This window comes from Danio rerio, chromosome 4, assembly GCF_049306965.1.
Source record: "Danio rerio strain Tuebingen ecotype United States chromosome 4, GRCz12tu, whole genome shotgun sequence".
NCBI classification, from domain to species: Eukaryota; Metazoa; Chordata; class Actinopteri; order Cypriniformes; family Danionidae; genus Danio; species Danio rerio.
The window spans coordinates 55,156,642-55,171,837 of NC_133179.1; the positions used below are offsets into that span (position 1 = coordinate 55,156,642).

At 36.0% G+C, this 15,196-nt stretch overlaps 2 protein-coding genes and 2 non-coding genes across 8 annotated transcripts in view; all 4 read right to left on the reverse strand.

The window, feature by feature from the left end:
• The window catches only part of LOC103910797 (uncharacterized), a 1,018,570-nt gene that overhangs the window by 949,259 nt on the left and 54,115 nt on the right, over positions 1-15,196 (reverse strand). The gene's annotated exons all lie outside the window — the stretch shown is intronic.
• trnat-cgu (transfer RNA threonine (anticodon CGU)) lies at positions 1,504-1,577 on the reverse strand. Its single transcript has one exon. It is a non-coding gene; the product is annotated as a tRNA-Thr (tRNA).
• Positions 1,764-1,837, reverse strand: trnat-ugu (transfer RNA threonine (anticodon UGU)). Its single transcript has one exon. It is a non-coding gene; the product is annotated as a tRNA-Thr (tRNA).
• LOC137491216 (uncharacterized) lies at positions 8,049-15,085 on the reverse strand. The gene is made up of 3 exons (XM_068220347.2): positions 15,056-15,085; positions 14,283-14,432; positions 8,049-10,037 (listed from the first exon to the last, which is right to left on the reverse strand). The coding sequence occupies exons 2-3, from the start codon at positions 14,365-14,367 to the stop codon at positions 8,989-8,991; spliced, it is 1,134 nt and encodes a 377-aa protein (XP_068076448.1). The 5' UTR covers positions 14,368-14,432; positions 15,056-15,085; the 3' UTR covers positions 8,049-8,988.

Sequence of the window (15,196 nt, forward strand, 5' to 3'; positions counted from 1 at the left end):
TTTTGAGTACCGCAGAGCAGTGGTTCTCACTCCATGGTCTGGTGCTTGTGCAAAATGAGTTGACAACCTGTGAAAATCAGTAAATATTAAGTTTAAGAGCAATTTATTTAAAAACAAGGAAAGGAAAGTGTTAAGTGTTTCAGGACATAAGAACAAGTAATAAAATAGGCTATAGTCTATATTTCGCCCTTAGGAAGCCCAGCTTTGGCCAGACCAGGCCCTGGAAGTGACAGTGGAAACGCGACACTTTTTGCTCACTTTTGGCACGATAGTGGAAAAGCAGATAATGGTTCTGGTGAATCTCAAAAACTGGTCAGTTTTTGTTGGCTTGTCACTGGGTTACCCCATCCAATGGCAACACAGTAGTTCTCACTGTAGTGGGCAGATTCTTGAAGGCAGCTCACTTTATTCCCCTCCACAAATTACCTTTATCGAGGAAGAAAGCAGCCATTTTTTTGGACCACGTCTTTCGTATTTATGGCCTCCTAGTTGACATGGTTTTAGACAGGGGTCCCCATTTTGTGTCTAAGTTTTGGGCAGAATTGTGCTGACAACTGAGGGCGACTCCTAGCCTTTCTCACGAGTACCACCCACAGACCAATGGCCAGGCCGTGCAAGCTAATTTGTGGCTGGAGAGGGTCCTGCGTTGCGTCGCATGCAGGGAACCCTCATCTTGAAGTTCCAGATTAACCATGAGTTCTCCCTTCCTATCTTATCTATGGGCTTGTCTCCCTTTCAGTGCTACTTAGGCTACCAGCCCCCTCTGTAGACTGATTTCAAGAGGCTGCCATTTTAAAAGTGAAATCGAGGCTACGTTGGAAAAAAACAGAAGTATTGTATGGAGTCACACAGCAACATTATGTACCTGGGTGTACAGCTTAATCTCAGTCCCCGTCCCCACTGTGTTTACCTGGTGCCATGAACTAAATTCTAGGAGGCCACTTAAGCATATTACTCTTAAAGAGATTGTAATTTTGTTTGATGCCTAATCTGTTATTAATTGTTGGAATTAAACTGAACTAAATTATATTAAAGTGATGTTTACACTATCTGCATTTTGAAATCGTGGCAACAGCTGGATGTTTGTAATCCACAGCACGTTGTTGCAATGTTTACAATGCTGCTCCTATACTTCCATAGTTTTTCCCACCACAGCCTAGCTTTCATTCTATAAAATGGTGGCCATGTGAAATCTCCTGTTTACTAGACAGGCGCTTTGACCAACTAAGCCACAGCGCCAAACGACCTTGACAGGGGCTAATTGTTTAATTCTTAAAAAGAAAAAAAAAGTAGCACTGCATGTGTGAATGTCTGGACTTGAAATATTAAAGTCCAATTGGTTAGGCATTACCACACTATGCTATATAAAGCCATCGTCCAAAGCCCTCTTGAACGAGCAGCGTTCTTACGGATTTGAGTTTTGTTAAGAAACCGACTGCTAAACATCCCGCTGCGTAAACACTTGTTACTCTTAACAAAAAGCAACTCTGGCACCTGTAGATTAGGCACTGCTGGGATTTGAACCCAGGATCTCCTGTTTACGAGACAGGCGCTTTGACCAACTAAGCCACAGCACCAACGCTGAATAGGAGGCAAGACGTTTTTGCACACAGAGACTAAAAAAAGACAGCAAGTCTTAAAATGGCAAGCAAAGAGGTTGTTTAACTATATTTGTCGCACTATTCATTAAGCCTCAAAGCTATACAATTTTATAATTCATTCCGGTAAGCTCTATAAAACAAGCACACGCACCACCTGGACTAAGGCGCTGCTGGGATTTGAGCCCAGGATCTCCTGTTTACAAGACAGGCGCTTTGACCAGCTAAGCCACAGCACCACAAAAATTCACACTAAGAGACATTTGCCGGATAACAAAAATTGAAGAAGAAAAAATAATACACAACAAAAACCAGCATGTCAGGATGCAGAAAATGCTGACAAGACGGATGCAGTCTTTTTGAGTCTGGATGATCATGTCTCAAACCTGACCGGTAACCTGGCCTCTGTTCAAGATCAAAGCAAAAAGTGCATGAATTTATTTTTATTTAATCTATCCTAAATCATGTGTTAGGTGTTTTTTGGAACCTTCAGATTCATTACATCCAAACCCAGAGTCAGCTCGGAAAATGGAAATCAGGACAAACATATGCTATCGGCCATTGAAAGAGTTTCAGATCAGAAAGCCACTCTCCCATAATCTGAGGGAAAGGTGCAGTTTGGATTTGAACCTAGGACCTGCTGTTCCCAAGACAGGTGCTCTGGCCAACTTAGTCTTAACACTAAAAGAAAAAACCTCTGGATATGATTCTTCCAAACGCAGTTTCATCTAAGACAGTAGGGGGTGGGGGGGAAGCAAAATGTACTATGCTTTCTACTCAGTTACTTTGCACATGCATAAAGAGGCTCTCAAACGACATTGCTGATGATTTCAAGGATCGATAGATCTGATCTGATGATCTGTTATATGATCGATAGATCTGTCCTTCACAACACAAGCAGCGATCTCAGATCAGTTTATCCAGACATTCTAATCTAATTCGCGAACCTCTTTAAAGAACCAAATTAGTGAGAGATCAGCTATCAAGATTAAAAGAATTAGGATCTGCCAAATCATCTTAGATCATTTAAGCGAGGTACAAAGAACGGACCCCATGGAATATGACTCGGGAACTACGAGTCCTCTCAGGAAGTGATTTGTTAATTCACGCGTGCACACATTTGTGCAAGTGGTATAGTTATTTCAAGTCTTCATCACATTTCGAGTCGTTCATCGCAGAAAGGCAGAAACCAATCATATGCATTTAGAGCCGGAAAAAAAGAATTGATCCTTTCATCTTTCCTCTATCGGGTCTGAGTCACTTGTTCATCACGGGCTGATCATACGCATTTAGAGCCGGAAAAAGAATTGATCGGTTCACCTCATGAGTCCTCTATTGGGTCTGAATCACTTATTCCTCACGGGCCAATCATACGCGTTTAGAGCCGGAAAAAGAATTGATCCATTCATCTCTCGAGTGCTCTATCGGGTCTGATTCACTCCTTCATCACGGGCCAATCATACGCATTTAGGGTCGGAAAAAGAATTGAACCGCTCATCTCTCGTATCCTCAGGTTATGTCATTCTGTCACGTAAACAACGAACGACTTAAGACTTGATAGGTGAACTAATCATTATGGCTCCTATCGGCTGAGACTGTGTACATTGGTTAAGATTAAATGTGACTGCCAGTGTAATATGAACGAACCACTGACATTAGAAGACATGAAGAGGTAAGCTGAGCAAAGTGACAAAAATGCCTTTAATGACAAAAGAGCAGGTAAACGTTAAAGTATTATTTTCTCCTTCTTATAATATTCCATTTATCACTTATGTGTTATGCAATCAACCTTTTGGGCTAGTTGTAGATGTGTTTGGAAGCAATTCGTAAAATTTTAATAACATTTTGACAAATTGAACCAAATGAACGAAATGACTTGAAAAAATATTCATTCATCTCGATGAACGAGACTCAAAGATCCGAGTCAGTAAAATGATCCGAACTTCCCATCACTAACCAGGTTTTTAAATGGATGCATGTAGTATGCAATAAATAATGCACTTTGCATTGCTTGAGAAAAAAAACAAATTATTATAATCTATTTTACAAATGAAAGTAATTCGAATTTACAGTTTGTACTTGTTTTCTCTGAAATGATGCAAGAAATCAATAAAGAAAAAGGCCTTACTGTTTAAATATATTGCAGTTTATTACAAAATATACATCTAAACACACACAGCAAGCATATGACAGAAATAAAACAATTATATATAAAATACAATTTAAACTAAAGTATAAAAGGCAGAGGATTCTTTTGTAAACACAGCAAGCATATTACATAAATAAAATGACTATATATATATATATATATACACAAATAAAATCCTATTTTGAAAATAAATTAAAATGCAAATACAAAAGTAACTTCAAGTTAGTTGTAGTCAGAATTATGAGCCTTAATAAATAACTCTTACCTCACTAGTTAACTTTATTAATCTAGTTAAGCCTTTACATGTCACTGTAAGCTGTGCAGAAGTGTCTTGAATAACATCTAGTAAAATATTATTTCATAAACGTGTTGAAAAAAATGTTTTCAGAAATAATAAACAGGGGCTAATAATTCAGGGGGGCTAATAATTCTGACTTCAACTGTATGTATATGAAGAGTTGGTTGCAAAACGCGATAAACCCCATTTTTTGACATTTGGATTTTATTATTGTAAATCACTGTTCAGATGTACCTTAATCTATGTGTGAATTTCTGCCCTTAATAACATTTAAGAATGTACATTTTAGGCCGAGTACAACATGTATTTTTTCACAAAACCTAAAATCAATGTTTCTTTTGATATCGAATCCACGTTGATCACCGACGTTGATTCAACATCGTTTTGCTCATCGGGGTAATGTTGAAACGACGTCAGGCAATCCATTCAAATCTAACCTGAAATCGTCACAATTGGTTACTTACCCAACGTTGAATCAATGTTGATTTTCAGTCGATCGAAACAACATTATACAATCCACACATTTCCAACATATAATCAACCTAATTGGTTTGTCTAATGTTTAAATGATGTTGATTTTAGGTCAACTGAAACATCATAGAATCCACAGATTTTCAACATATAATTTATCCAAATGATTTAACGTTTAAATGAATGCTTAAACAACCTTTTCAACATTAAACCAACACATATTACATAATTACAGTTTTTTAAAGGATACATATTTTTTTTAATCTATACATATGACAAAACACACCACAATATGTCATCCTTTTTTATTTATACAAATATACAGCTGTACCCATTCATCAAGAGCATAAATTCATTCAACTCTTCTACACACACAGTACACTTAAACACAGAGAGAACATTTAAATCATAGGCTAAAATAGTGAAAACCAATTACTCAAAAAAATAAAACTGTAGAATATTAAATACATTTGTCTATTTGTGTTCTATTTCAACACGTATTTTTCATTGGAGTAAAAATGTATTTTATTTCAGATGTGCATAATAACAATTTACTATTAGGGTCAAAATACAGGTTTAAATCTCAATGCTTAAGCTGTTTAAATAACAACTTTATTGAATTAATTGAGAAAGATACAATATGCCTTTCTATATTGTATAGAATATATCACAGAAACTAAAATGCAGATGCAACCATATAAAAAATATTCTCGCTGGATTAGCAGGGTCAATAAATAAATTAAACAAAAATAAATTAGTTTTTTAGGTGGTGTAAAACTGCCGGGAAGCCGTTCCTCTACAGTACCACTTTTTACTAGAATTCCATCCCGGATTTTCCAGAAATACAAAGTATTAGTGACCCAGAGACTTGTCTGAGAACAAGCTTGAAATATTACAACCACGGGCTAGAATTGCAAGTTTTAAGTTTTTAAAATTACAATAATTTTTTTCAAAATATCATTGTTTAATGACTAAATGCTATAAATAAAAACAGTGCTGCGACTAAAGAATGTAAATACTGAATAATCCTATGCAATGCACATTATTCTATTATAACGATCACTGTGAACAATAAGCTAAGCGTTTGTTATATATACAAACTACAAATATAAAAAACATTACAATAATTTAAAGCAATGATATTCTATATGTAAAAAAAAAAAAAAAAAAAAAAACTTTAAACGGCGTCTCGTCCGAGCTGAATCTTTGCGGTCACCACACAGGCTCTTTAAAGGGCACCTATGGTAAAAAATCTACTTTTCAAGCTGTTTGGACTAGGGTTGGGCATCTAAGCTATAATGCCGATCCGATACGCATCTTGATACAAAGAATACGATCCGATATATTAGCGATACATTTGTGACATATTGCGATGCAACACGATACGATTCACACCCATATCACGATACAATGCGATAATTCAGCACTAACTAATTAGATCAAGTTTATGAGATGATGTGAAAGAGGATGCTGTGCCATTGAATGAGTTATTATTTATTAACCAAGCAAAACCAAGACTTTTTTTTACAAACTGGCTTTTCTCTCAGAGCCAGAGTGTCAGTTTACAGTAGAGGGCCATTTTAGAACCTATAGCACATATTATTTAAGTATTTTCAAGATAAACAGAATGTATAAGTGCAATATATATTAATATATATATATATATATATATATATATATATATATATATATATTTGCACTCTTTCAACATAAAGGTTTAGCATTGCACAACAAGAATTGTGATTTAACTTTTCAACTATGAAAACAGGTTTTACAAAGATATATTTTGCCACTGAATATTCAAAACTTAAGGTGGTGAACTAGCAGTGTTATGCTGCTTTGAAACATCACTGTCACTGTAAACAACAGGCTAATAAAAATATAACAAACCAGCAATCTTGCTGTGAGGTGGTCAAACTACCCACTGTGCCACCGTGACACCCATTATTTTTATCATTATTATTATTAATATTATTATTATTATTATTATAATTAAATAAAAATTAACAGGAGGAGGTGTTTAAAACCACCTAGGGCGGCAGTATAGAGTTAGCGGCGTCCGCAACACCCAGTTATATCCGCGCATAGGGCGGCAGAATAGAGGTCCACGACACCCGCGCGTCCTCAGTTATATCCGCGCATAGGGCGGCAGAAGAGGTCCGCAACACCCGCGCGTCCTCAGTTATATCCGCACATAGGGCGGCAGAATAGAGGTCTGCGACACCCGCGCGTCCTCAGTTATATCCGCGCATAGGGCGGCAGAATAGAGGTCCGCGACACCCGCGCGTCCTCAGTTATATCCGCGCATAGGGCGGCAGAATAGAGGTCCGCGACACGTCACTTCATTTTCATAACCGGTCACTTTCGTTTTCACATTGGGGTTGAGGGCGGCGTGATCATCCTCTGCCTAGAGCGGCAGTTCAGCTTGCTCCGGCCCTGCAGATGAACAATGCAATAACATCCGTTATTGGAAAAAAAAAACTTGCAATGCTTTTCTCACCACTTTTGGAGCTGGTAGCTACAGTTGAAGCAGTGCGAAAGCCGGGGATGCAGAAACACTGGAAAATGCTTTCACAACAACACCGTGGCGCCGCTTCAAGTGAGATTTCAGATTACTTGTACTGCCCGCGTATTTTATAGATGCGCGGTACATTTTGCAAATTGCATCTGTCCTTTCAAGTCGTCCATCCTTAAATCCATAATGTTGCCATACTTTAGATTTAAAACTCAGTGGGGAATAAAATGTTTGTTTTGCTTCTCGCGCTTTCTGAGGGCGCACCACTAGCTTCATCCGCACACCTGATACACTGAGTTGTAGTGTAAGTGTACACATCCGCAAGTCCGTTGCTAAGGCTTACTTTATGTAGGTCGATTAAATTATGCACCAAAAACAGGTTGACAACACTTGTTAATAAATAAAAAATACATTCTCTATTAAAAATATAAGCTGTATCTCGGAAAAACCGATGCATCTCGATTTGCTTCCAAAATTTCATTCATCCTCTGCTGCTCAACCGATGCACTCGCATCGTGCACGCGCATGACCGCGTATCGATACATATCGGTTAATCTTCCCATCCCTAGTTTGGACAGATCTGTGTGTTGGTATAGTGTATAGACCGTCATACTGAGGTGATATGAACACACCCAGTCTTTTTTTTTTTCAATTTAACTACAAAAAAAGGGTCGGCCAATTGGAGCGGTTTTCAAATCGATCGCACCATTACGTAGGTGTGCGATCCCCCCGCCCACCGAATTGATTGACAGCTGCGCGCATTAACATGTTCCGGTAGTCACGTGTATATGTCAACAAGTACAGGCAGACATACGCAGAGCAACCGGGAATAAAAGGTCTGTTCTGTTCGCTAGGATCAGCAATCATCATCAATTGTGATTAAGAGTAAGTTTTACATGTTTAAAGTGTTTTAAAACAGAGTATGTGTGTAATTAATTACAGCGTTTTACTTCAGCTTTACTTCATCAACACAGCCGCGTGTCAGAACAATTATAAAAGAAGACGCTTCAATCCCGGTTTGTGGAAGTTAAATCAGGTTTATTTTGTACATTAGCATAACAGATATCCACACAGTACTTGAGGTTAGCCTTAACTAAGACAAAACCACCCCCTGCTGGAAATCAGTATAAAACAGCATCTTGTAAAAGGTATAATGAAAAATCTGATGGGTATTTTGATCTGAAACTTTATATACACATTCTAGAGACGCAAAAGACTTATATTAAATCTGAAAAAAGGGGTAACCTAGGTGCCCTTTAACCAATATGGTAATTTAAGGCAGAAATGCTCAGTTCTTTACTGTTTTGTAATAAAAAAAATTACAATGTCAGAAAGAAATAAACTGATAGTTAGAAAACGGCAGGGTGTTATTTGTTAGTTTTATTTCAAAGAGTTATACAATTACAAAAATTAAAAACTCTCTGTGTATCTATCCACTGGAACCTTGCAGATGAGTGATTAATCCGCTGATAAATCAGCTGATTTGACTATGTTTTTAAATGCTTTCTCCAAAGCTTGAAACGCTGTCAGTGATGTAATCAGCACACAAGCAGCCAATAGTGTTCAGCTTTTTCTGACGACTCCTCCCTCAAAATTTCATTGGCTGTGGTTTGGTAGCTTGAATGAGCTGATGGGGAATGAGTTGTTGTCAGATCATGTAGTGTGTGAACCCCCCTCTTGTGGATCATTCAGAGTGTTGCGTAGTGTGAACACCACAGAGATTAAAAGACACAAAGTCAAGTCATGTAGTGTGAACGGCACAGCGATCTGCTGATGTTTAAAGTCCTGTAGTGTGAACTAGGCTTAATGCGATTTCGCTGGTCAGAGTTCATCAAGCTTGAACTCTGCAACGCAGTGAACTGCAAAACTTGACGCACAAACTTGCGTTTACAGTCTGACGCATTTGCGTTCATTTGAATGGCAGTCTATTAGGAGAAAGGTCCAGTGTAACTGTGGCTTAGGTGCAAGTGAATGGTTTCTCTCCAGTGTGGATCCTCATGTGTCGGTTAAAGTTTGATGATTCGCTGAAACTCTTCCCACACTGAGTGCATGTGAATGGTTTCTCTCCAGTGTGGGTCCACATGTGGTGATTAAGGGATGATGATTTGCTGAAACTCTTCCCACACTGAGTGCATGTGAAGGGTTTCTCTCCAGTGTGGATCCTCATGTGTTCTTTAAGAGATAATGAGCGACTGAAACTCTTCCCACACTGAGTGCATGAGAATAGTTTCTCTCCAGTGTGGATCCTCATGTGGTGATTAAGGTAAGATGAGCAACTGAAACTCTTCCCACACTGAGTGCACGTGAATGGTTTCTCTCCAGTGTGGATCATCATGTGTAGATTAAGGTTTGATGATTGGCTGAAACTCTTCCCACACTGAGTGCATGTGAAAGGTTTCTCTCCAGTGTGGATCCTCATGTGTTTATTAAGGGATGATGATTGGCTGAAACTCTTCCCACACTGAGTGCATGTGAATGGTTTCTCTCCAGTGTGGATCCTCATGTGTCGGTTAAAGTTTGATGAATGGCTGAAACTTTTCCCACACCGAGTGCATGTGAAAGGTTTCTCTCCAGTGTGGATCCTCATGTGGCGATTAAGGGATGATGATTGGCTGAAACTCTTCCCACACTGAGTGCAGGTGAATGGTTTCTCTCCAGTTCGGATCATCATGTGGTGTTTAAGAAATAATGAGTGGCTGAAACTCTTCCCACACTGAGTGCAGGTGAATGGTTTCTCTCGAGCGTGGATCATCATGTGGTGATTAAGGGATGATGATCGGTTGAAACTCTTCCCACACTGAGTGCATGTAAATGGTTTCTCTCCAGTGTGGATCATCATGTGAATCTTAAGATTGTCTTTTCTTCCCAAATTCCTTCCACATTGAGTGCAGGTGAAACGATTTTCGTCTCTTTTTTTCAAAATATCATCAGTCTGTAAACGAGTTTTTTTCTCAATTTTGACATGATTTTCCTCCTCTTTACTCCCCTCATTCTCTTCAATTAGATCTGAAATGAATAAATAAATAAAAAAACACCAGTTTTCATTAAGTCTTAAAAATCTCATCAAACGCGTAAAGGTGAAAAGACACTGGAAACATTGGCTACACACACTGTAATTTTGATGCACATTAAATGTAAAATAAATCAGATCATATTTTGTTCATTCCATTAACGTGAGCACATTTAAGCAGATTCAAATCATCTTCATCTATTGCTTTTACAATGCAAATTGTGCTGAAGCCACTTAACTTAGAAGTTCTAGTAAATTGAAACTGTGTCCAGTTTTCAAAGTTTCTCATAAAAGTCATTTTGGTCATATTGATCAGACACAGATTTAAAAGCTGTAAGTGTCCTATTTTTATTCATATATATTCAGAATTACAACAAAATGTTTTTCTAAAATGTGTAAAGCAGACAGGAGATACTTGTTCATTCTGTGCCTGACCAGTAAACGCATCAGAAAAAAAAGTTATGAGGTAACAGTTGAACAAACAGCTGAATATTTGTCTCGCAAACATGAGATATACCTGTACACCATAAAGACTGAAATGTGCACCTTTCCCCTTGTGTGCTGTTGGGTCATTTTTATCCATTCTGGGTTTCTTTCTGCGTTTTAGCAAACTGACTGATATTTGGGAACATCTTATTTTGACATAATCTGGGAAAATGCTTTGAAATAAAAAACAAATCTCTCATCCGTTTCTGTAATAGTTAAATTACAGTGAGTTCATGCATCTAGCATATTATTTTATAGCTATATTCTACTGTAACATGCTACGTCAGTTAGCATTAAATTATAAATCGACTTTCTTATAAATATACCTAAGATGGCTGGAAGTACACATATAAACCATTTATGGGCGCAGTCGTGTAAATGATCAGTTGAAGCCTTTTAATATTTATTCAGATCTTATTTTCATCCAAAGGCAATAGCTGGATGCCTTCATCCATATAAGGGATTTCCTGGAATGTTCTGCTACTTTTGTGAGGTATATATGGAATTTCTGCTCAAGTATAAATGAAACAGGCATTACATGCATTTAAAGTGCTACAATGCCCACATCAACCTATTTTGAGGAAAACTGAAAAAAAAAAACTTAAGAAATCATTTTTCTACTTTAGAAATAATTTTTTGTACCATTTTTGAAACAACTGAACATCAATATATAGCAAAGTAATGAATTCAGAAATTCCAGTATCTGAACAACATTACACCTTAGTTAAATTCTGTCCAAAAGAACATGCTTGCAGCTTCGTATCACATCGAATAACAACTCACACTATAAAATAAAATATATTTTCAGATTTGAAGACAATTACATTTTCAAAAAACAAACAGAAACTGCAAATCAGGAGGAGATCGGAGGCTCAAGAGGTTTGATATGGCTCATAACAGACTAGTAAATGAGAAGTGGGTTTATTTATCTTTTTTTTTTCCTTTTAGATGTTACGAGTTACGCTGGATCTAATCTCACTATATTTGCTAAAAGTGATATTTTATTCATCTTGCTCTCTATATCTAATGTAGGGCTGGACAATAATATAATATCAATATATCACAATAGATTATTTTTAAATTATGGTGATATTTTTTTAAACCCATTTCCGATATTTCGATACATTTGTGTATATGTTTTATCATATCTATATCTATCTATCTATATCTATCTATCTATATATCTATATATATAAGATTTTCTACCTTGTATCATTTGTTACTAAATGACTTTCCGTGCTCAGAATGAGCGTGATGTCACTTGCGTGATGACAGCGCTCAGAAGTTGGTTAAGCTGCTCTGTCACAGAAAGCTAGAAAATGAGCGACCTGAATACAGATATAGAGAAACAAGCTTCCACAAGTAAGAATGCAGACAAAGTAGTTGATGTGGACGTTGTTTGGCTTTTTAAGTTCCGATCAGCTTTTTGTTTCGGCGCTCTGCAAACTGTGCGGGAGAGCGATGCCGACTAGCATCGGAAACACATCAAATTGGTTCATAAAAGTTTAAGTCAACCTGTCGCCTCATCATCCACCTTCCCGACACCAAACACAGATGGCTATGAGGCGCAGTGTAGGGTTTTGCATGTCTACACTTGAATATACACATATAAATTTCTCGCATATAAACATATACTATGTTCAAAACAAGTATGACACTTGCACATATATAAACCTACTGCATGCATACACCCACATACACATGCACAGACATATAAACTCAATCTTTACATAAACTTGATCCTTGGACTAAATTAAACACACACACACACACACACACACACACACACACACACACACACACACAAAAAAAAAACTCTGCATGCTGCTATAGCACTCAAGGAAACTTACAAAATAAAATAAAATTCACAAACATATGTATCAGGAATCTGGTTATTTTAAAGCTGATGAAAAAGAAAGAATTTGATTTATAGAAGTATTAAATCTGTTAAATAATGAAAATGTGTTATACAAAATATTAGTTTATATAAATAGACAATATAAAAAAATAGAACTATTTTATGTTAAATCTTTTAACTTAATTAGGAAATTACATACACAAAAATAGTCAGAAAGAACCCTTAAAGGATGTTTAAGATAAAAAGCAACCACAACTTTAAATATACTCAAACAACTCTTTTCCTTTGCAAATATTAATGTAGCCTATACTCTTTTTGATTTGCTTTTTAATTATAATTATTATTCTTTTTCTATTTTTTTTTTTACGATGTGGATTTTGGTATTATTTTGACCAGAAATAATAAACTGCAGAAAACAGTCACGCTACTTGCTCTACAAACAGGTGTGTTCATGACTATACATACAAATAAAAATAATTAAATGAGAAAATATGGCTTTGCAACATCAAGCAGCATTAGGCATGGGCTAGTATAAGATTCTGACAGTATGATAACCTTGAATATATTTTCTTCTGAGACACTTTTAAAATATTTTTGAGCAGTAAACATGTCAGGCTAAATAATTGAAATGAATCACAGATTTCTTTACGATTTAAAACAGCCTCTTTGGTCTTTACTGCAGGAGATAGTGTTGTCCTAAAAAACAAAACATTAAAAAAAACTTACATATACTGTAGGAACGGTGCAGCAGGAAATGTTTTAAAACCTTGACTTTTTTAAACTGCGGTAAACCTTAAAAATAGTTATTGCCCCATGCCTCAGCAGCATAACACTGATATTTAGGATCTAAAAATTAATTCTTTAAAAAAGTCTCAAGCAAAACGATTCCAATGGCGCCGCCTGTTGGTGCATGAAGAATATGGTCTATATTCTGCGACTGTAAAATATTTTCTAAAAATTAATTATTTTTGTGTCCTTTCAGCATGCTCAATATTGGGGGCATCCACATTTTTTGACATACTGTAAACCAGAGTTTCTGCAGGCTTTACAAAGTTAAATATAAGACTTTATGATATTTTTAAGACCATTATGAATGAAATTTTAGACTCATAAAGGGCTAAAGGCTAAAGAACTTTTCAAATGGTCCAGATGGAAAAGATTTTTATTTGCCCCATCAAAATAAAATTTATTTTTAAAACTAAAAAATGAACAAATGTTTTTAAAGTTTTAAAAACTATAACAAACTAAATCTATGCACAACAATCTGTCCAGGTTGATATCCACAGCAGTAAATACATGGAGCACGTTTAAACAAATGTTATTGTGAGGAAAATAATTAAACCATTATGATAAATAAAGTTAAAAAGACCCTTTTGAATAAGAAGTTGAAAGTTTTATTAAGTTGAATTGTTGGTGATTGAATTGGTTTTGGCCAGATTGGGTAGAAAAACATGAACAAAGAAAAATAAAGACACAATACAGCACAATATTTCAGTAAATTTAAGACTTTTTAAGGCCTAAAATGTTAAGTCTTTTATGAGAATACTGTAGGTCAAATATCACCAGCTTAGTTAAACCTTTTATTAATTTATTGTTTTTATTTATTTTATAAAGCACCAAGGACACTTTACAAACAGCAAAAGAACAAGAAAAGCAATAACGTTAAGAAGGTAGAGAAAATGGGAGACTAATAACACATAAAATAATGACAAAAGACCTGGGGACAAGTAACAAGAAAGAAACTCATTCCTGTCTTTCAATGAGTGCTTATGTGCATTTAGGAGAACTAGGCAGCACACTCAGGGCTGCAAGATGGATTTAGTATTATTATTAATAAAATATATCTGAATGAAAATATATCAAATGACTGAGTTGGTGTTTGAGAATGAAAACCAACCTGTTTGTTCCTGCTGATCTTCCTGTTTGACTGTGAATGTTTCTTCAATCTTCACATCTTCACTCTCCTCTTTAATAAATGCCATCTTTATAACAGTGTGGAGATCAGTCGCTTCAGCAGGAGTTTTTCTCCACGTTTTGACACTTTGTCCTGTTTAAAATGAATAAAACAATAAAAATGTCCTGTTTAAAATAAATAAAACAATGAACAGAAACAAAATTACTTCTCTTCAACAGTTTCTTTTTATTATCAAAAATAAATCAGGTAAAACATTTCTATAAAAATAGAGGTTAAATTGGTTTTATATTCACATTCTGACTTTCCCCTTAATAATATAATTTCATTAAAGTATTCTTTGCAAGCTCTAAATAGCGAAATCATATTAGCAGCAAATGACTATCAAAGTACAACATTGTTCACATTTAAATAAACAGTGTTAATGTTGTTTTCAAGTCACACTTACATGCTAATTCCGATCAAATATTCAACGTAACATGGTAAACAATATAGAGACTTCTAAATGAACGAATGTGTGAATATAAAACCAACTTTACCTCTATTAGAAAAGTTTTGGAAACCCTGCTTTAAAACACTTATTACACCCTTTTCTGTTTCAAACAATAGCCCTCGGCTACTGAGAATAAAATAGTACTACGCTGTAAAAAGGGTTTAAATATTATTGTCAACAGCAGGTACATAATTTAGCATCGGGTGAAAAAAACTGAAACTTTAATTAAATCGGTTTATATCTGTGTAAACGTTTTCAAACAAACCTTTCTCCAGTTGAATCACAGCGCTGAATCGGCGCCGCCTGATGACGTCACACGCCACGCCAAAATAAAAGTCATTATTTTATTTAACTTTTTTGCCACTTACTGTTGCAGTCATGACTTATTGATACATTTCTCCCATGT